The sequence below is a fragment of the Euleptes europaea genome, chromosome 18, assembly GCF_029931775.1.
Source record: "Euleptes europaea isolate rEulEur1 chromosome 18, rEulEur1.hap1, whole genome shotgun sequence".
NCBI lineage: Eukaryota > Metazoa > Chordata > Lepidosauria > Squamata > Sphaerodactylidae > Euleptes > Euleptes europaea.
This window is the reverse complement of record NC_079329.1, coordinates 17,053,997-17,081,474: the sequence shown is the minus strand read 5'-3', so window position 1 is coordinate 17,081,474 and position 27,478 is coordinate 17,053,997. Positions and strand designations below refer to the sequence as shown.

The following is a 27,478-nucleotide window of genomic DNA, read 5'->3' as shown; positions in this document are numbered from 1 at the left end:
TTCAATCTTTGGTGTCTCCAGTTGATGGGTCTTGGGTAGCACAGATACGAAATAGATCTTTTCCCCCCTGAAGAACCGCTACTATTCAAAGAAGAGCAATAAGAAGGCGTTGGTCCAGGGAGATGTGAGTCCAAAACCCTTAATGGGGTGAACTTGTATCCTATCAGAGCCTAACTTAACCTCACAGGTTCTTGCAAGTTCTCCTTAGAATAGTAGAGTAAAAATGTAAACAGGAGAAAAGCCAATCTAATATCATATAAATAAGTTTTTGATCCCCCCCCCCAGAATTCTCCTGTGCAGCTGCAGAGTTTTTTCCCGTCACACTTCCTTACTTTAGCTAGCCTACATATGTCTGGGCTAGAAGGAAAGGCGACTTTGAGCAGCAGCAATTTTCCTTTTTAGAATGTAACTTATCAGCGTATTTCCCCTTCTTGAACATGTGAGCTTTAAGTGACGCAGACAAGTTAATTTTGAAGGGTTGCTTTGCCTGATTCCCCCCTCCCCCCCCCATGCACACACAAACTATAGATTTTTGGAAAGGTTAATTCAACAGTGTAGCTCCCCGGCCACTTTTTTTAAAAAAACCAGTGTACGCCGTTCAATAACCGAACCCTGTATATTTTCCGGCATCCACCCCGTCAATTGAGCTGTATCCGAATTCTCTAGTTTTCCAGAATGTTCAAAAACAAAACACAAATCAAATCAGTCCGTATTAGCAACGTCATTTGATCTGGATTCTGGCACCAGGGCGAGTCGGCTGATTCTCCCTCCCCCTGCATAAAAAGGCCAAAAACACTTTGAAAGGGAGTTCCAGTTTTAGGTGGGGCTTCGGTTCATGCTAGCAACTGGTAGGCGCAGCGCGAAAGGCGGCTGTTGTGCCTCTTTATTAAGTACAGTTGGAAGATTTGGAATAATGGCCGTCTCTTTCGGTTGCCCCCCCCCTTGCAGTCACCCCCCCCCATTTCCTTTGCTGGGTGGAGTTGCGGAAGGAATGAGCTCACAGTCGCTAATGTACTCCAGATGGAGCCTCGGCTGCTCCGTTTCCAGTCTTGGCACCCTCCCAAGCTCTTTCTTTCGGGCTGCCCCCCTTCACGCCCCTTCTCTTTTACACATGGCTGGTCTCTGCCCTCGTCTGCCTCCCTGCCCGGTTCCATTTGGCACACCGGCAGGGGGCAGCATCCAGCCTCTGGGCACAAAGCTCCCCGAAGCCCGTGGCGGGTAATCGAAACCGCCGGAAATTTAGCTGGCTGAGCGAGGCAGAATTGAGATGGGGGGGTCAAGGGGGTGGCCCTGGCACCAAAGCCGGGTCACGAGTTGTGGTGTGTTGCAGGAGAGCGACAGATCAGCGAGTGGCAACAGAAGAGCGTGGCTGCCCTACAGCTGGCCGGGACCTGAGTCTGCGCGTGGTTATTTTGAGGACTAAATGGTGCGGGGATTTGCGTGGGGTGTCGATTCTCAAGCGACGTGTGACACCAAAAGCTCCTGCGGCCAGGGGGACGGGCAGGGCGGGGCGAGCCCAGAGGGGCTGCTGGAGGCTCACCGGTGCCACCCTGCGTGCTCTCTCTTTTCTGTCTTCCCAGGAACCGGAACCGGTGGAGGAATGTGTCCAGAGCACCCTGGCTGCCTTGTACCCCCCCTTCGAGGCCACGGCCCCCACCCTGCTGAGCCAGGTCTTTGAGGTGCTGGAGCGGACTTACCAGCACGATGCGCTGCGCTACACCCTCGACTTCCTCGTTCCTGCCAAGCACATTCTGGCTCGCGTCCAGAGTGAAGCCTGTGTGAGTCTCCGCATTGGTCTGGCTCTGTTCCTCTGGAGGACCCTCGGAACGGGAAATCGCTCTCGGGCCAGGGCGGCACAAAAGCCATTTGTTCTGGTGCTGGGATCTCAATACAGACCTCCATCTGAGGCTTAAATTGATCTAAAGCTTCGCTCAGGGACCCTTGCTTCAGTCCTAGGGCTGCGTCCTAAAATGTGATTGTGTCTTAGCTCCGTCATCCGTCCAAACAACAACTCCCCACTGAATCAGCCCTGTGCACCAATGGAGTATTGAATGATGTGCTTGTATGTGTGTGTGTGTGTGTGTGTGTGTGTGTTAAATGCTGTCAGGTCGCTTCTGACTCATGGCGACTCTGTGAATCAGTGTCCTGCAAAAAAGTCCTATTGTTAATAGCTTTGCTGCATGGGGAGATGTATTCGTTGGTTTTAGGGATATGACCAGCCCTGCTCTCCTTTTGTATAACCAGAGTTGGGCGCATTTCGCAACTGCAAACTACAAAGACAGAAACCGGATGTATGATTTAGCACCCTGAGAATCCCAGCTTTCCTGTAAAAATATAAGCAGGTTTCTAGTCCTTAGGACTATAAATGTATGAGCGGCGGAGGCTAATCTGGTGAACTGGATTTGTTTTCCCACTCCTACACACGAAGCCGGCTGGGTGACTTTGGGCTAGTCACAGCTCTTAGAGCTCTCTCAGCCCCACCTACTTCACAGGGTGTCTGTTGTGGGGAGGGGAAGGGAAGGTGAGTATAAGCCGGTTTGAGTCTCCCTTAAGTGGTAGAGAAAGTTGGCATATAAAAACCAACTTCTTCTAGAAGAGAAAAGAGTTGGTTTTTATATCCTGCTTTTCTCTACCGAGAGGAGTCTCAAAGTGGCTTCCATTCGCCTTCCCTTCCCCTCCTCACAACAGACTCCTTGTGATGTAGGTGAGGCAGAGAGAGTTCTGAGAGAATTGTGACTAGCCCAAGGTCACACAGCAGGCTTCATGTGGAGGAGTGGGGAATCGAACCTGGTTCTCCAGATTAGAGTCTACTGCTCTTAACCACTGCCTCATGCTAGTATGCTTGAAAGTGAAATGGATGCTACAATATTGGATGCCAGTGGGAAAAGATGACTTGTATTTCTGATGGTCAGCATGCATTCTGCAGAATAAACATATTTAAGTACATTTGCGATATGTATCCATGTCCCAGAATTCAGCGTTTATTTGATGCTGGTTATTTTCAAAGAGCAGTGCGTACACAGTCTCGCATGTTTTTATTTTACCTCATTTATGCTCCACATTTCTCCCCAGTGGTGACCCAAAGCGGTTTATATCATTGCCTCTCCACCATTCTATCCTCACATCAACCCTGTGTGGTAGGTTAGGCTCAGAGTGTGTGTCTGGCTCAAAGTCACCCTGGGTCTCCCAAATCCTAGTCTGACAGTCTAACCTTGACACCACACTGGCTTTCCAGGTAACTCACCCTCTCCTGGAGTCTGATCTGGTGAACCGGGTTGGTTTCCCCACTCCTCCACATGAAGCCAGCTGGGTGACCTTGGGTTAGCCACAGTTCTCTTAGAGCTCTCTCAGCCCCACCTACCTCACAGAGGGCATCTGTTGCGGGGAGGGGAAGGGAAGGTGATTGTAAGCCGGTTTGATTCTGCCTTAAGTGGTAGAGAAAGCTGGCATATAAAAACCAACTCTTCTTCTTCCTCCTCTTCTCTTTTTCTCCACTCCTCAGGCCCAATACAGCGGTTTCGTCTTCTGCCATGAGGGTTGGCCGCTGTGTCTTCGGGAGAAGGTTTTAGTGCAGCTGGGCTCGCTGCCCTGGCAACGGCTCAGCCCCGGCGACTTCTACCTGCAAGTGGTGCCTCACCGGGAGTGCGCCCCACGCCTGGTGCTGAAGTGCCTGTCGCCGGAGGGCCGCGGCGTTCAGGAGCTGCCCGTGCCCCCGGACTCCTACCCCTTCCTTTTCACCGTCGAGTGGCTCAACGGCATCAACAAGGAACGCCGAGCCGGGCGTCTGGAGCGCTGCCTGCTGGCCGACGGGGAAAAGGTGCTGAGCCTGCCCTGGCCCGAGCTGGTGTACCCCCAGTTTGTGCACAAGGACGGGTTCATTGTGGGGCAGCGCTGCCCTGCGGATCTGGCTCCCGAGGTGCTGGGGGCACGGAGCCCGGGGGACGGGCGCCATTCCGGAGGGGAGAACCGGGAGTCCGAGGGGGAGTACGTCCACCTCCTGGAGGTCAGCCCCACCTTGCACCAGGGAGCCAGGATCCCCGAGCCTTGCGGTCCTCAGATCCAGACGATGCCCGCCCGCAAGGGACACCACAAGAACCGCAGCCGGCGTCACCGGGCCTGGCTCCACCACAAGTCCGGGTGCGGGGAGAACTTCGCCTTGCGCAAGGCCTGCCGAAACCAAGAGGCCGAGCAGTCGAGTCAAGAGAGGAGTGGCCAAGGGGACAGATCTGAGCCGCACAGAGGTAACCCTATCCAGGCCTTGGACCAAACGTCAAAGCCCTCCCAGGCGGCGGAGAGCCCGGGTTCTAGGCAACCGGCGCCAAACCAGGAGCCCTCTGGGGCTGAGGCGCGGCCAGATGTTTCTGGCGCAGCTGCTGTGGAGGAGAGCGGGCTCGAGAAAGCAGAGCCGGCGGGGTCTGTAAACCGAGACCCCACTCCTCCCAGGGAGGTCAGCAATGAAAACCCATCTCCCGCTTCCGTGACACCAAAACGCACCGCCAAGGGAAACCGGAGGAAAAAGAAAGGTGCCGGGAGAGGGGCGGGTGGCCGAGTCAGGCAGGGGGGTGACGCGGCTAACCAAGAAACGGGGGCTTTGACTGATCTAAAAGACCCAGAAAAGGAAGGGATCTGTGTTGGGACAAGAAAAGAGGATTCTGGGAAGGGAGAACAAAGCTTTAATGGTGGCGAACAGGTGGTCGACGCCAAAGAACGTCTTGCGGGCATTGCGGATTGTAATGGCGCCAGTGAGAGAAGTGGCGTCACAGGAGAGGGAACCCCTGGCATTGAGGAGGAGGGTGCTGGCGTTGGTGAGCTGGCCATCGGTGCTGGAAAGTATAGCGTTGGCATCGGAGACCCCGAGGACAGCACAGAAAAATGTTCCGCTGGCACAGGAGACAGCACGGTTGGTACTAGAGAAAGGAGCGTTGGCAGAGAAGGCCCAGACAACGCCAAAGACCAGACTGCTGCGGTCGATGCTGGGGAAGCCAGCGTTGGCATGGAAGAGCAGGACGTCACGGAACAAGAGGCTGGTACGGAAGGCCATTGCACGGGAGAGGAGAGCCTCGAGGCTGGCGCGGGAGAAGCGCTGTTGACCAAGTTGCCAGGGGAGGAAGAGCCAAGTGTTGGGGGACAAGAGGAAGCCCCAAGGGTTGTCCCTGAACAGGCGGTGGAGGAAACACCAACCGCCTCTCTGCCTGCTACGGTTCCTCTCCAGCAGGCTGTAGACTGGGACCTCTTGCGGTCAGGTGTCTTTGCGCTAACAGGTAAGTTGGTGAAAGATCCTTTCTGGGCCAAGGGGATGCTGGGAAATGGGCTTGTTATCTCCTTCCTGTGGTCTTTGGAACATGTTGCTTGGTAGGGTCAGTATTATTTCCATTTTATCAGCGCAGACTTGTGGGTTGTTAGTTTAGCAAATTTATTTATTTATAGGCCACCTTTCTCATGGAGGATCAAAGCAGATTGCACGGTGTATGTCCACGCAGTCCAATAGCATGAGGCATCTAATAAGCAATGCAATAGGACGAGGGTTTCAAAAATTAGAAACTGCAAAAAGGCCTTAGACAGATATGTCAAACCATTTGAATGGTAAATTTCAGCTGATTTTAAACCGCTTTCCAAGTGGTGCTCTCTTTGCATGTGGAAGGCATTGCAAAAGATTCCAGATGTTCCTCACTCTCTGCATTAGTGTACCTATTCCTTGGAAATCCTAGTGTCCCTGAACTCAATACATAATGCTCAGTTGCTGGAATAATGTCCTGTCACCTCGCCCTGTGCTTAACCATAGTAATTACAATAACAGCTATTACTTGGATTGGGGTTACACTTATGCAAAGCACCTATTGGACAAGGTCTGTGACGTCATTGGAGAGAGTGTCATAGATGTCTCCTACCTGCGCTGTTCAAATGACCCTCCCTTTCCACTCAACTTCATGTATATGTTTTGGATTGGATGCTGAGCGCATTGCCTTGGTATATTTCCAAACAAGCACACTTTGCATTGGCAAGACAGACCCTACCCACTCAGCACGCAGCTCACTTCTTCAGAACATTCTTCAGATATGCTGAGCTTCTATGTAGACCGTCCTACAAAGTACAATCCAGGTTTCCGTCCCCAAATCCAAGAGCTCTCTGCAAAAACAATTTTGTTAAGCTGCCCGATCTGGCTGTCCCTTTAACCAGCATTCAGCCATCTCACCGAATGCCATGAGGTCTGAGGAAAACAAGCCGTCTCACTGTGGCCACATCCCAACGGTTCGCGCAAACCGCTCCCCTGCCCAAAGCCACAAAACACGACTCGAAAGAACACCAGACCCCGATCACGTTACAAAAGGCATGCCGCTTTCAAAATGGGAGGCAGACCTCCCCGAGGCGGTCGATTGGAAGCATAAGCAGAGACAGAATAGAAAGGAAAGGGGAGAGGGGAGGAGGGGATAAAAGGGGTAGGATTGCACTGGTTGGGTTGCTGGTTTTTAAGAACCTTTTCCCCAAAGTCTCTCTGATTAAAGTACCAGCCAGATCTTTTGAAAGCTGATAAGCCAGGCGCGATATAGACATAGGGTTGCCAGCCTCCAGATACTAACTGGAGATCTCCTGCCATTACAGCTGATCTCCAGCTGATAGAGATCAGTTCCCCTGGAGAAAATGGCTGCTTTGGCAATTGGACTCTATGGCATTGAAGTCCCTCCCCTCCCCAAACCCCGTCCTCCTCAGGCTCCACCCCAAAAACCTCCCGCTGGTGGCAAAGAGAGACCTGGCAACCCTATATAGACCGCCATCTCCTGTTGATTGTTCTGTGTATTTACAGCTATACTGCCTCTTAACCTGGAGGTTCCATTTAGCTAATAACTATTGGTAGACCTAGTTTCTACAAAATTGTTTTTTAAAAGTCACGTCAGATAGTGAGGCAAATGTAGTTTCTTTCTATGGATGCTGCAGAGACATTTGGAATCATGATATCAATTTCCTGCTCACTACAAAGGTCACCTGAAAAGACCCTTAGGGTGGACACGGAAAGTAGAAGAAATTCCATGGTGGTGTTTCTGGGGACAGATTAACATAATGGATAGGGAACATTTTGGGTAAGATTTCTCTCAAGGGGAAAAAAAAGTATGGCTCAATTTCAGCCTCAATGTTGTCAATTACTATGTAAATTCCAGGTTGGCAATCAATTGTGAGTTATAAAAAAAGGGCGGAAATTCCAGATTAGCAATTCATGTTACACATTTTTATTTGTTTACTTTGTTTATACCCCACTTTTCTTCCCTGCGGGGCACCCAACGTGACCAACAATATTCTCCTTTATCCTTATCCCTGTAAGGTAGATTAGAAGAAGCAGAAGAGTTGGTTTTTATATGCCGACTTCCTCTACCACTTAAGGAAGAATCAAACCGGCTTACAATCACCTTCCCACAACAAACGCCCTGTAAAGTAGGTGAGGCCGAGAGAGTTCAGAGAACTGTGACTAGCCCAAGGTCACCCAGCTGGCTTCACGTGGAGGAGCGGGGAAACAAACCTGGTTCACCAGACTAGAGTCGGCCACTCACGTGGAGGAGTGGGGAATCAAACCCAGTTCTCCAGATTAGAGTCCACCGCTCTTAACCACCGTCCTTAACCACTACACCATGCTGAGAGTGTGTCACTGGCACAACGTCACCCAGCAACCTTCCCTGTCAGAGTGGGGATTCGAACCTGGATCTCCCAGATCCTAGTCCAACACTCTAACCGCTGGACTATTGACAGACATGATCTAAGAATTCCATGCTAGGAACTTCACTCCCAGGCAAATGCAGACCCAATCTGGCTTGGGGCCATCCACCCACCGCCAATTTCCCAATCCAAATCAAATCCGCACAAGCCGGGCAATAGTCCAGATGTCCGCTACATGGAGTTTGTACTGTGTGAATCCCTCCTGAGTGGCCATAGAAGGCCCGAGTATCTGGAGACCCCTTCATCTCCAAAACCAGAGAGCCCTGTCCACATACTGTTAGTTGTGTTACTGCTGCTGTGGAGCTAATAAATGGTATGTGCTTACAGGAAATGGAATTTTTGGATCAGTGGAAATTAGGAGGCTTTTTCCAACCCTGAACAGTAACATAATGCTGGGAAGATGGGGCAGTAAGGGTTTTTTTTATGGAGAATGAGCTCAGGGGTTCTTCCTGTGATTATAGAAAAACAACTTATTTTTTTGTTTGGAACAAGGATGTGGCTTACGTATATTGGCGACTGATGCTAAAATCTGTCCTGTGTTCCCTAACCTAGTCCAAGCCTATAATAAGCGGTGGGCAAATGCATACAACATTTTCTTCCTTGGAGAAGCTGCATCTAGAGGGCCTTTCCAAAGAGCACATGGTGGCAGTTATGTAGGAAATACTTGATGTGGTATGGATGTCCCTTTATTCTAGACCCTCTAGTTCATGCTTTGTGAAGTTTCTTGAAAACTGTTAACCTGTGCTCCTTAATAAATGGGTGTCTATTAAGTTAAAAATAAATGCAGGGACTTTGCTCTGACCCAGTATCTATCTCTAGGGTGCGAATTCTCTGTATGTGGTGTTGGAAAATACAGTGACAGCTAAGTAACTAGGAGCCAGCATGGTGTGATGGTTAAGAGCAGTGGTTTGGAGCGGTGGACATTAATCTGGAGAACCGGGTTTGATTCCCCACTCCTCCCCATGAGCGGCGGACGCTAATCTGCTGCACCGGGTTGGTTTCCCCAGTCCTTCACATGAAGCCAGCTGGGTGACCCTGGGCTAGTCACAACTCTCGTAGAGCTCTCTCAGCCCCACCGACCTCAGAGAGTCTCTGTTGTGGAGAGGGGACCTTCTCCTTCTCCTTCTTTCAGTGTAGTACCTGAAGCTCTCCCTAGCTCTTGGCAAATTGGTGTAGAGTTCAGCTTTGCGATTTCCTTGTGTTTCATCCCAACAGGAGGAACGGACAGGGCTGGACGGCCTTTGCTGACTGTGGTACCTCAGCCTGTTCGAGACGGGCTGCCCCCAGGACAAGAAGCTCTGGTCAACACCCTGAGATACCTGCACTCACTTCTCAGGTGAAGAAAAAAAAACTGCCTCCAAGGGAAGAATTCCTAGGATGATTCACAGGAAATATATTGTGTCAGCCTGTCTGGATCACCCACTGCGTTATAAACGTAAAGGAGTTTTAAATGTTGATTGTTGGGACTCCCCTAGGAAACGAAAAACAGTGAAATGGTTTGGTGCGAGGGGTGGAAAGCTCACATGAAATTCTCCTCCACAGCCTCACAAAACGACCATTCCCAGGAAGCTGCTGGGAGAGAACAGTCATACTGCTTTAAAATAGGGTTGCCAGCTCCGGGTTGGGAAATACCTGGAGGTTTTTTGGGGCAGAGCCTGAGGAGGGTGGGGTTTGGAGAAGGAAGGGACTTCAATGCCATGGAGGTATAATTGCCAAAGTGGCCATTTTCTCCCGGGGAGCTGATCTCTATCGGCTGGAGATCAGTTGCGATAGCGGGAGATCACCAGCGAGTACCTGGGGGTTGGCAACCCTAGCTTTAAAATCAGTTTACGTTTGCAATATTTTTGCACTTGACAGTTGGTTGAGACTGTCAGCCGCTCACTTGGAGGAGTGGGGAATCAAACCTGGTTCTCCAGATTAATGTCCACCGCTCCAAACCGCTGCTCTTAACCATTACACCATGCTGGCTCCTAGTGACTTAGCTGTCACTGTATTTTCCACATCTTCTCTGGGGTGTGGTCTAGCCATGCAGCAGTGAGCTCATAGTGAGGTAGGGTGACCAAACTCAAAATGGGGGTTGGAGTTCTCCTGGAATTAGAACTGATCTCTAGAGATCAGCTCTCATGGAGGAAAGGGCAGCCTCCGAGATCGGATTCTGGCATCACATCCCTGCTGAGTTCTCTTCCTCCCCCAAACTTTATCCTCCCTAGGCCCCACCCTCAAATCTCTAGGAATTTCCCAAGCCAGAGTGGGCAACTCCGTAATGAAGTGGCAGAGTGTAGGGAAGGTCCCAGGTTCAATCCCTGGCATCTCCAGTTAAAGGGACTAGGAAGGTAGGTGGTGTGAAAGACCTCTCGCCTGACACCCTGGAGAGCCGCTGCCGGTCACAGTAGACTTTGATGGACTGAGTACTGACTTTGATGGACCAAGGATCGGATTCAGTATAAGGCAGCTTCATGTGTTCGTGTGGAATGTAGAATGGGCTGCAGGGGACGTATTACATTTTTCCTGCTCCCCCATCCTTAACCCTCAGTGGAAACTGAACTACAGTGCAGTAACCCTGTTCCCATCAGTTTCTCACTGCTCACGTCATGTTCTCCTGTACCCTAGGTGTGCTAAACATGCACAGAGCCCTGAAAAAAGGAACAGATGCATGTCCAGATTGGGGTTTTTTTTCATTTCCTCACAGCGTTCCTACCTGTAAAATGGGTATAATCAAGGCCTGTGGCGGAGTGATTGTGAGGGTAATGTGAAGGAACCGTGCTAGAGAATAGTTCTTTGCAGTGTTTGCAAGTGAAATGTCCCAGCCAGCTGTCATATGCTGTTGATGTTGCCCTTTGGAAGACTACGTGCTAACCCCTGCTGAGCAAGCCCTGGTCTCTTGATGCGAGCTGTGGCCTCATTTTTCCTTTCTTTCTTCCCAAATGTTCTAGGAAAGAGCAGAAGGCCTTGGGGATGACTGTGCTGTTGGACCTGAGCCAGGTGGATGACTGGGCCCTCCAGGCTCCTGTGCTGTTGCCGGCCTTAAGGATATTCCAGGTATGGGACTCTCTTTCTGTGCCCCCCGCCCCAGTCCTCGCCCCCAGTCCTCTGTGGGTCATGTCGATTTGCTTCTGATGCTGTGCCTTATAGCTACCTACCGTTCTACCTGCATGAAAACACAGCCTTTTTCTTTTAGGAGGGTTCCCCGCCACCTGTGAGCCAGCTGCTGGTGATCTTACCCCCCGATGACCGTTTTGTACCCCACGAAGAGGAATTGGCCTTGGAACCTGCTGTGGTAAGCTTCCAGTGGGGCAGCTTGATAGGCCATTTGTTAGGAGAGCGGTATGTGAAGGAAGAGAACAACGTGGGCAGAATCTGGAGACAGAGTCCTGTCGAGAGATAAAAGGGTTTAAAAAAAGTACATGTCATCGTAACCCAAACTCTGCTAACGATAGAAAAAATTTGAGCCAGCCGTACGGATTATCGTCACTATTTTAGCAGCCCTGTTTCGCTTCTTATTTACTTTGCTCGAGCGGTCCACCCGGCAGAAGTCTGTTAAGCGGCAGTGCCACCTACAGACAGGGACGGACAGATCATACCATGTATTTTATACACTCGAGCGCTGTTCACTTAACTCTAATGCCTTTCGTGTGGCAGCTGCCGCTAAACTAGGTGATGTGTCAAAGAGGCGGCTAATAATGCTGGAAGAGTTATAAATGGCTACACCGCGGGATGCTGCAGAGGAAAAGCAAGAAGAGGTCTTTAGCTAGAATTGGATTTTCACTGTGTATCTTTATACTGTGTGTGTGTGTTGTGGGAATGGAGAGCTTTGGGTTGGGCAGTATCAAAGGCATTGAGTTACAGGAACGTTTTGTGTCCGAACTAGTCTCTTTCGTCCACAGGAGGTGGTGGTTCTCTCTCTTCCCGAGCTGCCCCGTTACGTGGCCCAAGACCACCTGACTCCTGCGCTAGGTGGGACCCTGCACCATTCACCACGCAAATGGGTGGGGGCGCACCAGGTAAGAGAGAATGAAGCAGGCCTTGTGTTGTCCCCCTGGGCTCGCTCATAGAAACAATCGAACTTCCCTCCAATCTGGGAGAGGAACCCTGCCTTTTCCCGCGTCCTTAGGGCCAAACTAGACAACAGGGGTGTTCCTTGGGGATGGCTGCCATTTGACGTGGCGAGTTCCCAGTTGGGAGCTTGTTTAAACTGTGCTGCAGGGGCCCAATTCTAGTTGGGACCACTGGTGAGGAGAAGGAGAGGCTCCTGACTCCCCTCCCTGCTGAATTTTGACCCAAAATGGTGCTGGAGGGGGGTGTACAGGCACATAGGCACATAATGCCCCCCCATCACTGTTTCAGGTCAGAAAAATGGCAGAGGGAGGCCATCTTCCTCCCGTGCTGTGGTGGTCCTGACCAAAACCAGCCCCCTGGGGTACATTTTAAAGGAATTCCCAGCTGGGAACTCACTATTTCAAAATAGTGGGCCCCCTTGGACACCCATATCGTCTAGCTTGGCCCTTCATATACTCACCTGCTACTGCTCTTGACTTCCAAATTTTCCCTGAAACCTACCAGAACCTTCTCTTCCCTCAACCTCATCCAGACCCTGAGCTCTCCTTACATCTCACATGAGCCTCATGTCCTCAGCCACAAGTACTATATGGCCATGCCACTGTGAAATCCTAGAGCAAGGGAGCTGTCCTAGGTGACCTTCACGTACACAGGCATACCTTGTTTTATTGGTGCTGCTGCAGTTGCCTTGTTTGTGGCTTCCTAGAGGCACCTGGTTGGCCACTGTGTGAACAGACTGCTGGACTTGATGGGCCTTGATCTGATCCAGCAGGGCCTTTCTTATGTTCTTATTGTGCCTCGCTTTATTGCTCCTCGCAGATATTGCGTTTCCGAGCAAGTGTATCGGTGCCATTTTTCCAACTTTGTGTCTCTGTGTCGCCTTTTGGTGATTCTCGCGATATTTCAAACTTTTCCATTATTATCACAGTACATTTTTAAAGACACAATGCTATTGCACATTTAATAGGCTACAGTATAGTGTAAACATGACTTTTATATGCACTGGGAAACCAAAAAAATTTGTGTGACTCGCACACAAAAAATTTGTGTGACTCGGTGGTCTGGAACCGAGCTCGCAATATCTCCGAGGTATGCTTATATTCAAGCTCCGCCGTTTTGTGATAACAACTCTCTTTTCACAGGCTCTTGAGCAACTGCAGACCCTTTGCTGTAGCGTCTTAAAAGCCGTGTGTGAAGCCAACGCTCACCTCCAGGCAGAGGGAACAAAAGGAATTCAGGAGGTAGGCCTGCTCCGGAGATCACCAGGGTGCACAATTTAGCTCTGTGAATGGAAGCAGCACCATCCACAGTCCCTATAGCTTCCTTGCACGGTTACCCTGAGAGAATTACCTTCAGCCCCATGCTTTTAATTGTTTCATGCCTAGGGTTGCCAACCTCCAGGTGGTATTACAACAATCAGATGGCACTTATGGCAAAGAAGCACGAAACTACTACTGCTTAACAAAGAGAGTCAATGTAATGTAAGCACACAAACATAAGCAAAAAGGCAAAGACAAAGTACATGTGCAAAGTCCCAGAATTTTTACTCAAGGTAAGTACCAAAACAACCATATGGGTCAATAAAGTCCAAGAAATGCCAAAAAAAAAAAGGTTTCCAGTATAGAGTCCTATTTCACATAAGCTTTTTCGATTCTGGTAATCCCACGACGATCAGTCACAGTTCCACAGAACATATGTTCCAAAAACAAGGTTTGTAGCCCCTCAGTACTAGCGGATGGCGTATCTGCGTCAAACCCATATGGTTGTTTTGGTACTTACCTTGTGTAAAAATTCTGGGACTTTGCACATGTACTTTGTCTTTGCCTTTTTGCTTATGTTTATGTGCTTACATTACATTGACTCTCTTTGTTAAGCAGTAGTAGTTTCGTGCTTCTTTGCCATAAGTGCCATCTGATTGTTGTAATTCCTCCTTTTGGGGCACTAGCCTTGCAGTTTGATTTCCAAACCTCCAGGTGGTGGCTGGAGATCTCCGGTTATTACAACTGATCTCCAGGCGACAGAGATCAGTTCCCCTGGAGAAAATGGACGCCTTGGCAGTTGGACTCTATGGCATTGAAGTCCCTCCCCTCTCCAAACCCCGCCCTCCTCAGGTTCCACCCCAAAATCTCCAGGTAGCTCCCAGCCTGGAGCTGGCAACCCTATTCATGTTAATGATAGTGAGCAATCGAGGCCCGAAATAACCGGAGGCTCTTCTTGACTCACATCCGTTTTCCTCTTGTAGTCACCGTATGAGCATCAACGTGCTCATTGTCATCCGAAGCTGGACTGTGCATGCAAACCGCCTCTGTTCTATCTTCAGGCTTACTGCGTTTGATGTATGATAATCCCAAAAATAGTCATAAGGCACACAGCAGCTCCATCAAAGAGACTGAAACCTTTGTGTAATGTGCGTCTTTCGAAGATACGGTCACAATTGTGAGGCTGAAAAATGGAGGCCTCCTTCTCACTGAGGTAGATGCCCAAACCTGACTCGGGGCTGTATTTCTTCGGACTGCACATTGGGGGCTGATGTGAATCCAGTGCTCCTCAAAACAAAGCAATGGCCCACGCGAAGGACACAAGGGTGTTAGGGAGAAACTAGATTAGACCTCTTCTTCCTGACACCTAGTTGTCTTTCGGCAAGGAAGCATTTTCTTCTCCTTTCCCTAGATTTAAAAGCCATTGGCTATTCATCTGCCGTTTCACACTTTAAAAAAAAGGGAGGAAATGAAGATTAATTTTTTCTTGACAGCACGAAGAGAAAAGTTGCCACGTCTCTCACGCAATTCAACAATCTACTTGATAGCAGATAACACGGTATCTTCTTCTCAGGAAACGTCCTTAGCTGTTTTATCCAGGGAGTGGATATTTGCAAATATTTGCAAAAATATTTATTTTGTGCGGTATTATTTTGTGAAAGGAATCATTTAGTTTGGAGGAGTTTGAATCGCATGAGCTTCCGTCTGGAGGGCTACAGGCCACGCAAAGAGTTGTCACCTTGGTGCGAAATAAGCCTAAACGTCTTCGGAGTTCAGGTGGCCAAGCTAGATTTCCAGTGATTGGGAAACGGTGTTTCACTGCCCTGCATAGCTCTCTGCCCTTTCCCCCGACTTGACAGAAACCGAGGACACACAACACTGATGGCTTCGTTCCACCTAGGGTTGCCAAGTCTCTCTTTGCCACTGGCGGGAGGTTTTTGGGGTGGAGCCTGAGGAGGGCGAGGTTTGGGGAGGGACTTCAATGTCATAGAGTCCAATTGCCAAAGCGGCCATTTTCTCCAGGTGAACTGATCTCTGTTGGCTGGAAATCAGTTGTAATAGCAGGAGATGTCAAGGTACTACCTGGAGGTTGGCAACTCTGTTTTGAGCTCTGATGAGAGAAGGCTAGGCTGGGTTATTAGGCTGCTGTGGGGGCCAAGGTTGCCAATCTTTGAATGCCTCTCTGTCCCTTTAATGTCACTTTGATTTGCAAGTCGTTATCAGGAGATGTTATTTCACGTCATACCATGAAAAGCTCATTCCCGCTAATTAAATCTCTATTAAGAGGCGATTTCCCCCAGTCTGGCTGGCAATCTTATCTGGGCCCCTAAAGGCGATCTCCAGCTCCTACTTGGAGGTTGGCAACCCTTGTTCCACCACCTTGCATTGTTGCGGCTATTTTGCGCCGTGCCAGTTGCAACTGCCGGGTTGGATGCTGACAATCTGTAATGTGATGTTGCGGCTATTTTGTGCCGTGCCAGTTGCAACTGCCGGGTTGGATGCTGACAATCTGTATTGTGATGTTGCGGCTATTTTGCGCCGTGCCAGTTGCAACTGCCGGGTTGGATGCTGACAATCTGTATTGTGATGTTGCGGCTATTTTGCGCCGTGCCAGTTGCAACTGCCGGGTTGGATGCTGACAATCTGTAATGTGATGTTGCGGCTATTTTGCGCCGTGCCAGTTGCAACTGCCGGGTTGGATGCTGACAATCTGTAATGTGATGTTGCGGCTATTTTGCACCGTGCCAGTTGCAGCTGCCGGGTTGGATGCTGACACGCTGTATTGCGATGTTGCTGTGCTCCCGTCTGTTGTGCGGGGCAGACGGCCTCCTTTGCCAGCTCCACCCCAGCCGCCTTCGCTCTGCCACGTTCACCACCATCTCCTCCCCACAGGAGCCGTCGGCACAAATCGCCTCGCACCAAGAGATGATGCAGAAACTGTTGTCACAGCCCCAGCTCCTGGAGCTCCAGCGGCGCGGCGGGGCCTTGCTGGCACAGCTGCCTGCACTGGGGCCGCACAGGTAAGGAGCCAGAGTCCGGCAGCAGCTCGTGCCCTTTCTCCTCACCCCCTTCCGTATTTATTATTTATTTACTTCATTTCTCTCCGGTAGGGACCCATAGTGGCCTCTCTCCTCCATTTTAACCTCACAACAACCCTGTGAGGGAGGTTAGGGTGGGAAGGTGTTCCTACCTATCACCTTCCCTTCCTCTCCCGACAACGGACTCCTTGTGAGAGAGTTCGGAGAGAACTGTGACTAGCCCAAGGTCACCCAGCAGGCTTCATGCGGAGGAGTGAGGAATCAAACCCGGTCCTCTAGATTAGAGCCTGCCTTTCCTAACCACTACACCATTAACAATGAGAAAGCAGTATCCTGCCTGCTGTTTATTAATCTAAGGAATTTATAGCCCTCTTTTTCTCCTCAAGGCAGTTCACTGCAGGAATCAATAGTGTTCACCACAATATGAGGCACAAACTGAACGTTGTGTATGGTTACATGTCGCAAAGCCCCGAAGGACTTTTTTTTGTTAATATAAGCAACTTTAGGAATCTGCCCCTCCTTTTTTCTTTTTTGCAGGAGATGGATATGTAATCCCCTCCCCCACCAGCCATTTTTCACTCCAAAAGCCCCCCCACAAGCTGCAGAGTACAAAATGGCTGGGTGAGAAGCCATTGCCATGTGTTCAGTTCCCCGCCTGATCCCCCACTGGCATTAATCTGACCTTTGCAGGCTCTTCCTTCTCCTCCTGCCAGGATGCTACCCTGTGTGGCAAGGAGAAGCCAGTATGACCCACTGTTTCTCCCTGCAGCACGGAGACTGTGGCTGTCACGAAGCTCTACCAAGAGGTGGATGAGGCCCTTCACAGTCTGGTCCAGCTCAGCAACCGGCGCCTGGAGGTGTTGCAGCAAGAGCGGGAAAACACGCAGGTAGGAACATAAGAACATAAGAAAAGCCATGCTGGATCAGACCACGGCCCATCAAGTCCAGCAGCCTGTTCATACAGTGGCCAACCAGTTGCCTCTAGGAAGCCCCCAAACAAGACGACTGCAGCAGCACCATCCTGCCTGTGTTCCACATCACCTAATGTAATAGGCATGCTCTTCTGTTCCTGGAGAAAATAGGTATGCATCATGACTAAAAAAAAGGTAAAGGTCCCCCTTTGCAAGCACCGGGTAATTCCTGACCCATGGGGTGACGTCACATCCTGACGTTTACTAGGCAGACTTCCCTTTACTGCCAGCAAGCTGGGTACTCATTTTACCGACCTTGGAAGGATGGAAGACTGAGTCAGCCTTGAGCCGGCTACCTGAAACCGACTTCTCCCGGGATCGAACTCAGGTTGTGAGCAGAGCTTTTGACTGCAATACTGCAGCTTACCACTCTGCGCCACGAGGCTCCTGCATCATGACTAGCATCCATTTTTACTAGTAGCCATGAATACCCCTCTCCTCCATGAACATCTCCACTCCCCTCTTAAAGCCTTCCAAGTTGGCAGCCATCGCCACATCCTGGAGCAGGGAGTTCCCACAGTTTTTCATTTTATTACCTCGGGCCTGTCCCAAACTCCCAGCCTGACCTACCTCACAGGGTTCTAGTGAGAGAATGGATGAGGGAAGAACAATGTTCTCCCTTGGGGAGAAGAGCGGGATACTCAAATAAATGGTAATGCATAAATGCAAGGCTCAGGGTGCCAGTCCAGCCTGTTTCTTTTCCAATGTAGGCTCAGAAGCAAACCGTGGAAGAAAAGACGAGTCTGCAAGCGACTGGCAACAGCACGGAAGAGAGGAGGCCAATTGAAAGGGTGGCGGAGGGAGCATCTCTGGAGAGGACGCTGCTGCTGAGTCCCAGGTTCCAAGGGAAGATGCAAGCCGTGCCAGAAGCCGCCCCTGCCCCACGGCCCCGCGCCTGCAGCATTAGCACCTCTTCCTCGCCGAAGCACGGCTGGGGTCTGAGCGGCAGGTTCGGCTCCTCCTGCAGCCTGACCTCTCTCTTCCAGCCCCACCTCAGCCCCAAGGCCTCCCCCTGTTGTTCCCCGACTCGAAGCAATCCTACGGACAGCAGCAAGAAGAAAGGGGGTCCTCCTGCGACCTCCCACATGCTCATGTCTCCCGCCTCTCCCCTGGCGTTGCGGGCCTTGAGTGACCCGGGACGCCCCAGCGTGCACATCCGTGGCCTGGAGGTCAGCAGCCGGGAACTGGCGGATCGGAGCTGTTCCCCCCGCGAGCACGTGCTGTTGAGTCGCAGCGGGACCCACGTCGCTGAAGCTCCCTGGGGGGCCACGCCCCGCACAGAAAGAAGGCGCTGTCTTGGGTGAGTAGAGGAGCAGGCAGGAGGGAGAGAGTTTCTATCGACCTTTATTGTTCAGCTACAGTTCGGGGTTAGGGCTGAGAGGGAGGCCATACAAATGCATGGTATCACTCAAGAAATATGTACACAATCCTGGCTGGGCTGGGACATTCTGGTGCTAGGTAGTCCAAAAGGCACCTCTTAATCCCTGTTAAATGGTCATAGCCAACTTTCTAGGTAACGGTACAATATTGTTGCCTATACAACCTCCCTAGCAAGGCTGTAGTTTTCAACCAAAACAGACCCTCATGCTGGTTGCTCAGCAAAAAACATCACCTTGTTGTTACCTCTTGATGCTTCTACCTTTGGAAAGGGTGTAGGATTTGTGGTGGGAACATCCAAACCAAACTGTCGAACAATGACCCCGATCTGAAGAACTCAGCTGTTTAAAGTTGTTAAGCTTCAGTCTCTCCCGTGAACGTTATTTCAAACCCTGTGGCGTTTGCCCGAGATGCAGAATCGCTTTTTGATTTCGTGCCGTCATAGGTCATAGAGGCAAAGGGGCCTTCGACCCTGCTAACCAGAGTGGGCTTTGCGACCTGACAGTCACCGTGCCCTATCCAGAAGTCCTCCATGATAGTTCCAGTTGGGGTTAACTTTATGATATGATGAAAGTACCATTATTTGTTCGTTGGTACATCACCTCTTATTCCCTGTCCCATTAATTGCCTGAAAGGAAGAATAAGCCCCCACCCCACTTAGGAGTGCTGTCCTGAAAATCAGGGGCCTTCTTAAATTCTTTTATATATTAGTTATGTATGATAATGAAAAAAAAATCTTTTGTGTGTAATCTTTTAATAGGAGGGTTGTCTTACATTTAGGATTGTCTTCCTTTTGGGTAACACAGGGCGCGACTCTTCAGGATATTCTCTTGTGCAAGCCTCATTCTCACGAAGGGGAATCATAGAATCATAGAGTTGGAAGGGACCACCAGGGTCATCTAGTCCAACCCCCTGCACAATGCAAGAAAATTCACAACTACCTCCCCCCCATTCCCCCAGTGACCCCTACTTCATGCCCAGAAGATGACCAAGTTGCCCTCCCTGTCGTAATCTGCCTAAGGTCATAGAATCAGCATTGCTGACAGATGGCCATCTAGCCTCTGCTTAAAAACCTCCAGGGAAGGAGAGCTTACCACCTCCCGAGGAAGCCTGTTCCACTGAGGAACTGCTCTGACTGTTCCATGACTTCCTGCTGGACAGAGCTAGTGGTCTTCTGCTCTGCCACTTTCAGCAGCACCCGAAATCTGCCCCTAGCTCACTCGTTTGCTGAGAGTATATCCTCGCTTGGAATGTACCCCCTTTCCACAGATTATGTTGAGGCTAAGTGCATGATCGCTTCCTGTCCCCTCTCTCCCCAGGGTCCAACAGCAGCTTCTGGCAGAGATGCTGGAGTGTGAGCGGGAGTACGCGAGTGCCCTGGCCCAGCCGGTGTCCCTGGCCCAGGAACCTGGGGGGCAGGCCTTGCCCGCTGAGCTGAGGTGCCTAGGCAGCGCTCTGCGGGCCACACGGGACCAACTGGCTGCCTTCCATAGCAGCAGCCTGCTTGGCGAGCTGGAGGGATGCCTGAACCACCCGTCGCGTGCTGGGGGCTGCTTCCTGCGTCACGTGAGTGCTCTGCCGCGACTGACCACCCACCGCTGGTGTGCCGAGGGTCCCTCTTGTTCCCTCACACCCGCTGACAAAACCTCCTCAGCGGTACAGTTCAATTTGTGACAAGGCTCACAGTAGCTTAACCCTTGGAAGTCTTTCCCCTCCCAATGCTATGGAATATTGTAAGTAGTAATACCCAAACCACCCCGTAAACATAGTCTGCCAAGTAAATGTCGGGATGAGATGTCACCCCATGGGTCCGTAATAACCTGGTGCTTGCACAGGGGGCTCCCTTTACCTAATAAGGACAACAAGAAGAAGACGAGTTGATTTTTATATGCCGACTTTCTCTACCATTTAAGGAAGAATCAAACTGGCTTACAATCACCTTCCCTTCCCCTCCCCAAAACAGACGGCCTGTGAGGGAGGTGGGGCTGAGAGAGTTCTGAGAGAACTGTGACTAGCCCAAGGTCACCCAGCTGGCTTTATGTATAGGAGTGAGAAAACCAACCCGGTTCACCTGATTTAGAGTCTCCCGGCCATGTGGAGGGGAATCAAACTGTTTCTCCAGATTACAGTCCGCTTCTCCTAACCACTGCTCTTAACCACTACTCCACGCTGGCTTTCAAGAGCACCTTTCAGAATGTGCAGAGTGCTTTTTGTCTCTCACTGAATAACTACAGCCACCCCACCCCAACACAGCTGGCGATTAGGGGCACGGGTTCCGCACAAGGCTGAGCCGCCCTGCTTCTCTTTTTAGAAATGTAGAACAGCCTCACAGCACTTGTGCTCCTTGGCTGCTTGCTCCATCCAGAGGGCAACTGCTGAGATTTTCCAGAGAATAAACCAGCTGGTACCTGGAGGTTGGTAACCCTAACATTCTCCCATAATCTTTTCATAATACTTAAGCCAATTCTTTAACGTCACATGCTTTGTTTTCCTAAAAGGCCAGCAGAAGGGTCAGGGGAAAAAGGTAGCCCTGCCCTTTCCGCATATCTCCAGTTTACACTTTCTTATTAAAACATTGGCAAGGAAGGAGAACGAATAGCTTCTCTAACAGTCTCCAGATTTTGCTTTGGTTTGTTGCAGCCACCAGATTTCCTAGACTGCGGCTAGACTGAGTAAATAAGGGAACCCTTTTCTCTCCTGCCTTGTAGGGGGAGAGGTTTCAACTCTATGCCATTTATGCCAAAGATCACCACAAGTTCCAGGCCGCCCTGGCTTCGCTTCGAACCACCAGCAAGGTAGGAGCTGCGGCCACAAAGGAATGCAGGGACGAAATTGAACGTTGTCCTCGGGGCAGGCTACGTTGAAGGTCGATAAACGAGTAGCCTTGCCCCCTAATGGGTTCTTCCCACCTGATATTCACCTATGGGAAATGCTCGTTCTGGTGCAGTCTTTCGTGGGAAACTGACCTGCCGCTAGCTGACCATCTGTAAGGAATAGGGTTGCCAGGTCCCTCTTCGCCATTGGCAGGTTTTTTGGGTGGAGCCTGCGGAGGGTGGGGTTTGGGGATGGGAGGGACTTCAATGCCATAGAGTCCCATTGCCAAAGCAGCCATTTTCTCCAGGTGAACCGATCTCTATCGGCTGGAGATCAGTTGTAATAGCAGGAGATCTCCAGCCACCACCTGGAGGTTATCAAATATAGTGCTAGAGCTGCCAAAATTGCAGTCACTATGGCTATTAATGTATACACTAAATATAAAACGTAAAGTGTAATCACAAAAACAGTAACCAAACACAGCTTCAATTTGTATCAAAACTCGCTGAGTTGTATTTCACATATTTAACTAAGTTTACAAATGGTGCATTCCACAACATTGTCAGTATGTACATGACAAGTAACTTATTGTCACACCAAAACATATACAGATTGTGCAAAACAACATACAGTGTAACAAGCCCATCGTAATACATTCATCAACCAAGTTCCTTAAAGTGGCAAAAAAACAGGGTGGACAGGCTTCCGGTAAACGATTTCCCTGTTTCCACGAGTCTTCTCGAGCCACCCGTTAATACAGCCTTGTATTGCTGTCACACCGTTTCTCGTCCATTTAAACGGCCACCGCTCCTTTTGTAACTCCAATGATTGCTGTCTATCATATTCTAACACGCTGCTCCACGAGCATTTCAGGGCTTCTCAACCTAGAGGTTGGCAATCCTAGTCTGGCTCCCTGGTAGCCAGGGTTCCAGGGTTTCCCAACAGGCAGGTGAAACAAGGCACCCGGAGGCCGAGTCTCTTCCGTTCTGCTTCAGCAAGACCTCGGACCGCCGCCGCACCTCACTCAGCTGCCTCCTTTGCTTCTCCTTTCAGAAGGGCCCAATAGAACTGCGCGAGCACAGGCAAATGACCCACGCCTTGCACGAGCCCTTGGAACAGCTGGAGCGATATCGGCGCTTCCTGGGTGAGCTGCTGCGCGAGTGCGACCTCGAACGGGGGCCCGACCGCCAAGCCCTGCAGGAGGCCCAGCAACTTCTGGAGGCCCAGGAGCAGCGAGGCAGGGACCTGCTGGCCGCCGAGCAGATCCGGGGCTGCGAGGTGAGCGCACGGGCGCTCCCGGCATCTGACGCGGCATCCTCCTTCCTGTCGGGTTACCCCCCCCCCCATGCATGCGCTGCTTCCTCCCTTGCCACTGAACGCTGGACTGATTCTCCCCATTCTTCGGTGCTTTCTTCCTTGTGTAATTTGTCCTTTGTCATTTGTTTGCCCTTCCTGCAGCATCTGTGGGGTACCGATTCTCAGGGTACAGCGGGTGTGAGCACCCTACAAGCCAATTGGGCAAATGCCACTTCTTTTGCTGTTTGGGGTGGGGGGGGGTAGGGTTGCCAGGTGGGTGGTTTCGCGATCACATCACTTTCCCCGAGGGTTTGAGTGCTAAAGTGGCCACGGTGATGCGGCGCTTCTGGGGGTAAACCCGGAAGCGACGTAATCGCGTTGCATGCAGTTGCGCGCGATCGCCCCACCCCCTAAATCCCCTTGCCGACGGAGAGGGGGGACCTGGCAACCCTATGGGGGGGGGACAACAGGCTTCCTTGATCTGATTAGCGCTTCTGTCTCCCTGCAGATGAAGCTGTCTGAACAAGGGCCGCTGCTGCAGCGTGGCGAGCTCACCTTGGTGTGTGGGCGCCGCAAGTGCCAGCGACATGTCTTCCTCTTTGAGCGGCTGCTTCTCTTCACCAAGTGCAAGGGAGCGGAGGGCGGCTACGTCTGCAAACAGGCCTTACAGGTGGGCAGGGGGGGGACTCCTTCCTTGGCGCTGGGAGCTGGGCTGCCCCAGAGGGAGGAGGACACTGCCTCACAACACAAAGCAGTTCAAGCTGAGGGGAGCCAGCATGGTGTAGTGGTTAAGAGTGGTGGTTTGGAGCAGTGATCTGGAGAACCGGGTTTGAATCCCCACTCCTCCACATTAAGCCAGCCGGGTGACCTTGGGCTAGTCACAGCTTGGCAGCCTTGCCTCCAGCATGGTGTAGTGGTTAGGAGCGGTGGACTCTAATCTGGTGAACCGGGTTGGTTTCCCCACTTCTACACATGAAGCCTGCTGGGTGACCTTGGGCTAGTCACAGTTCTCTGAGAACTCTCTCAGCCCCACCTACTTCCCAGGGTTTCTGCTGTGGGGAGGGGAAGGGAAGGCGGTTGTAAGCTGCTTTGAGACTCCTTAAAGGTAGAGAAAATAGGGGTATAAAAACCAATTCTTCCTCTTCCTCCCCTTGCCACTGGCCTAATGGAGCATGGACCCTAACTTTCCCTTAACCACCCCTGCCTCTTTTTGCACAGACGGCATCTATGGGGCTGACGGAGAGCGTGGGACCGAGCGGTCTACGCTTTGAGCTGTGGTTTGGACGGGGACCAGCCCGACAGGCCTACACACTGCAGGCAGCCTCTGCTGAGGTCAAGCATCAGTGGACGAATGTTATAGCCCAGCTGCTGTGGAGACAAGGTGGGTACGGGGATACCTAAGAGATGGTGGTCAGGGAACGTCCAGTCGGGTGAGGCTGGGATCAGGACTGAAGATTCATGGCAACAGGTTCAAGAAATCTTTCCTGTGCTTTACTTTTCTTGCTGAAATAGAATTGAGTCAACTGGGAGGCCAGGAGGTTGGCCTCTTTTTCGAAGATGAGGTAACCATGACCTCTTTGAAGATACCTCAAAGATACTAAATGGAAGATACTAAATGGAATTGTTAGCAGAATAGGGTTGGTCTATAGGATGCTCCTTACAAGCAGGGGAGGTCAGTTTCCCTCCATAGAATGCCGAGCAGAAGACAATTCTGGGATACCTTCCTATGCCATCAGTGAGCAAGACGTTCTTTATGTAGACGATACAGACAACACATTTCTGTATGTAAAATGTGTCTCTGTGTATGGACTCTGTGGAAGCAGTGTGTGCTTTCTGGATAATCCGCCCTGTCCCTAACAAGGCTGGTTATTGTCCACATGAATTGAATGTGGAAAAGGATTCAGAAGAGGGCCAAATGGAGTACTGTTTCTGTTTGGAGAGGTGGGAGATTTCAACTGAGGCTACTGATAAGACATACAGGAGGGTTTTTTTTTGTGGGGAAAGGCCTTGAAGATTTCTCTCTCTGTCTCCTCAGCTGCCCATCCGGCAATCTCGCTGTGCATGTCCTCCTGCCCAGCCCAGCGTTTGGCCCCTCTCGGCCTTGGCCCCGGACCCCCTTCTGGGCTATCGTTGCCTGGACACGTTGAGGAAGAGGAATGGGACCTGGACGTCAAGCCTATCCCAAGGGGTGAGTCTCCTGTGGTGTAGTGGTTAAGAGTTTGGAGCGGTGGACTCTGATCTGGAGAACTGGGTTTGATTCCCCACTCCTCCACAAAAGCGGCAGACGTGGATCTGGTGAACCAGGTTGGTTTCTCCACTCCTCCATATGAAGCCAGCAGGGTGACCTTGGGCTAGTCACTGTTTTCTTAGAGCTCTCTCAGCCCCACCTACCTAACAGGGTGTCTGTTGTGGGGAGGGTAAGGGAAGGTGTTTCTAAGCCTGTTTGATTCTTCTTTAAGTGATAAAGTTGGCATATAAAAATCAACTTCTCCTCCTCTTCTTCTTCTTCGCCTCCTCCTCCTTATGACCCCTGCCCCCAGGCCTTCTGGGAGCGTTTATGCTCCACGTTCACTCACCTTTTCTTCCGTTCCCCCTAGCGGAGACCCCTGATTCAGAAGGAGCCTCCCCGAGCCACCGAGAACCATCTGGCCTGGCAAGATCGTTGCCTGGGAGTAGCTCTGCCGTAGGGCACCACCAGTCGGTGAGTGCACACCATTTCGAACGGGTCTGTGGTAATGGAGCCTGTTACTCTGGTCCCGCTTATGCTCTCAGTAGGATCAACCTGGCACAGGTTTTCCTTGGCTGCTTTTGCAAGGTGGGGTTTGCATCTTTGAATTCCTTGCCAGCAAAAGAAACACCCTGCCTGTTCTGAACTAGCATGCCAAGGAAAAGGGTTCAGTCCCGAGTTCTCCTTGACAGGTTAGTTTCCTTCAAGAGCACTCCCTCCCGTCTTTCTCATGGGAAAAAAGTTAAAAATGCTCTCCCTGCAATCTGAAGTGGTACATTCCAGGAAAGGCTAATTCTGCCGACTGCATACATTGATTCTGAGTTACTACAGTTTTCAAGAATTCATGCAGCTTGGCCGGAAAGCAACCCACAGGCCTCTCATAGCTGCGTCGCCCACACTGATCCACACCAAGAGGGCAAGAGACAGACCCCTTCTGCCGTAGGTGCTGATAACCACAAGGTTGTTTGCCTGAACGGTCCTGTGTTTACATACCAGATTATGTGACATTCCTATTCTACCCTCAGCTTTCTCTCCTCCCCACCCAGAGTTCACCATGTCGTCCCTGATAGCCTTGTGTATGTTTTCTTTATTTGCCAGAGCTCTGGCGCTGCCGGTGAACCAGTGACCCCACTCTGAGGCTGTGGTAGCCAGGTACAGCGCCCATGCCAAACTTCTTTGCCTTTGGGCAACTCCCTCCCTTGTTATCTTCTCCTGCCGTCTTCTCCAAAGTGTTAACACGCAGCATTTCTCCATGTCTTTCTCTCTGTCTGTATTTCCAGGGATATCTTTACTCAATTTCTGTTCAATGTGCTCAGGTGCTTTTTTTTTTAACCAGTATGTGTTTCTCCGCCTTGTGGTTTCTCTTTGTCTTCTGTGCCGCCCTCATTGGCCTTCCAGTTGTCTTTGTGTTACTACTCTCGTTTAAAATTCAGCTAATGTCCACAGTGCTGGCAGAGCGTCGTGGCTAACAGTGACAGCTGCAAAAACCACTGATTCAAATCTAACCTCAGGCATGAACTTGCTAGGATTACCCCAGGCAAAGCTGCTATTTCTCAGCCTGAGATTTGCAGTGCGAGAAAAATAACACAGATTCTACTTTGCAAGACTGACTGCTGTGATTACCGTGAAACCTTTTGGAAGTGCAACACTAAGATTTAATGTTACACAGAGGAGGGTGCTGCACAGAAGGCAGAAATGGGAGGCCCCTCTCTGCAGATATTCAATTTATGTTAGGTAGACAGGGTGAGGGCCTGGATCTCTTCAGATCTCAGAAGCTAAGCAGGGTCGGCCCTGGTTAGTACTTGGATGGGAGACCACCCAGGAAGTCTAGAGTTCCTTGCAGAGGCAGGCAATGGCAGACCAACTTGGTTAGTCTCTTGCCTTGAAAACCCTCTGGGGTCGCCATAAATCAGCCGTGACTTGAGGTCACTTTACACACACACACACACACACACACACTCCGACAAGATCTGTGGTGTAGTGGGTAAGAGCAGTGGTTTGGAGCGGTGGACTCTGATCTGGAGAACAGGGGTTTGATTCCCCACTCCTCCACATGAGCGGCGGAGGCTAATCTGGTGAACTGGATTTGTTTCCCTGCTCCTACACACGAAGCCAGCTGGGTGACCTTGGGCGAGTCACACTCTCTCAGCCTCACCTACCTCACAGGGCGTCTGTTGAGGGGAAGGGAAGGGAAGGTGATTGTAAGCCGGTTTGATTCTCCCTTAAGTGGCAGAGAAAGTCGGCATATAAAAACCAACTCTTCTTCTTCAGTGCAAAAAGAGTTAGGAACTGTCTGGAATCAGGGTTGCAAGGAATCAGGTATAATAAAATATGTACATAAAATTAAGGAATATAAATTTGAGGTTAGCCAGCAAAGCATTTAAGCGTTTTGTTTCCGATACTCACCGGTCTCTTGTTTCCTTTGCAGCGTTGGGTGTGGAGCCTGCATCGAAAGCTCTTCTCCCCAGTTAGCCATGGACGGCAGGATTCGGTCCCCAGAGGCTCTGGGAACAGGACAGTCTGAGTCTCACAGTACCTCGGGCGGGGGAAAAGATGCACGGGTTCTCGTGTCCATGACACCCTCCCACCAAGTCATCCGAGGACTCTCCCATGCTCCTTTATCTGCTGCCATCCCACAGGAAAACCTAGCCTCCTCTGTCTTGATTCAAGTTTGGGAGGGCTCTTTCCTGCTGGAGAGCTTCCATCCAGTGCCTTTTCCACCATTATTATTTTTTT

At 50.8% G+C, this 27,478-nt stretch overlaps 1 protein-coding gene across 1 annotated transcript; it reads left to right on the top strand.

Annotated features, from left to right (window-relative positions):
• Nucleotides 1-1,020: 1,020 nt before the first annotated feature.
• ARHGEF40 (Rho guanine nucleotide exchange factor 40) lies at nucleotides 1,021-27,285 on the top strand. Its single transcript, XM_056864389.1, has 19 exons — nucleotides 1,021-1,218; nucleotides 1,581-1,778; nucleotides 3,503-5,261; nucleotides 8,920-9,040; nucleotides 10,638-10,743; nucleotides 10,883-10,981; nucleotides 11,589-11,705; nucleotides 12,903-13,001; nucleotides 15,912-16,039; nucleotides 16,827-16,944; nucleotides 17,739-18,328; nucleotides 19,725-19,971; nucleotides 21,114-21,200; nucleotides 22,273-22,497; nucleotides 23,024-23,185; nucleotides 23,734-23,896; nucleotides 24,551-24,703; nucleotides 25,113-25,216; nucleotides 27,171-27,285. Exons 1-19 carry the CDS (start codon nucleotides 1,021-1,023, stop codon nucleotides 27,264-27,266), a joined length of 4,770 nt encoding a protein of 1,589 aa, XP_056720367.1. The 3' UTR covers nucleotides 27,267-27,285.
• Nucleotides 27,286-27,478: the final 193 nt, after the last annotated feature.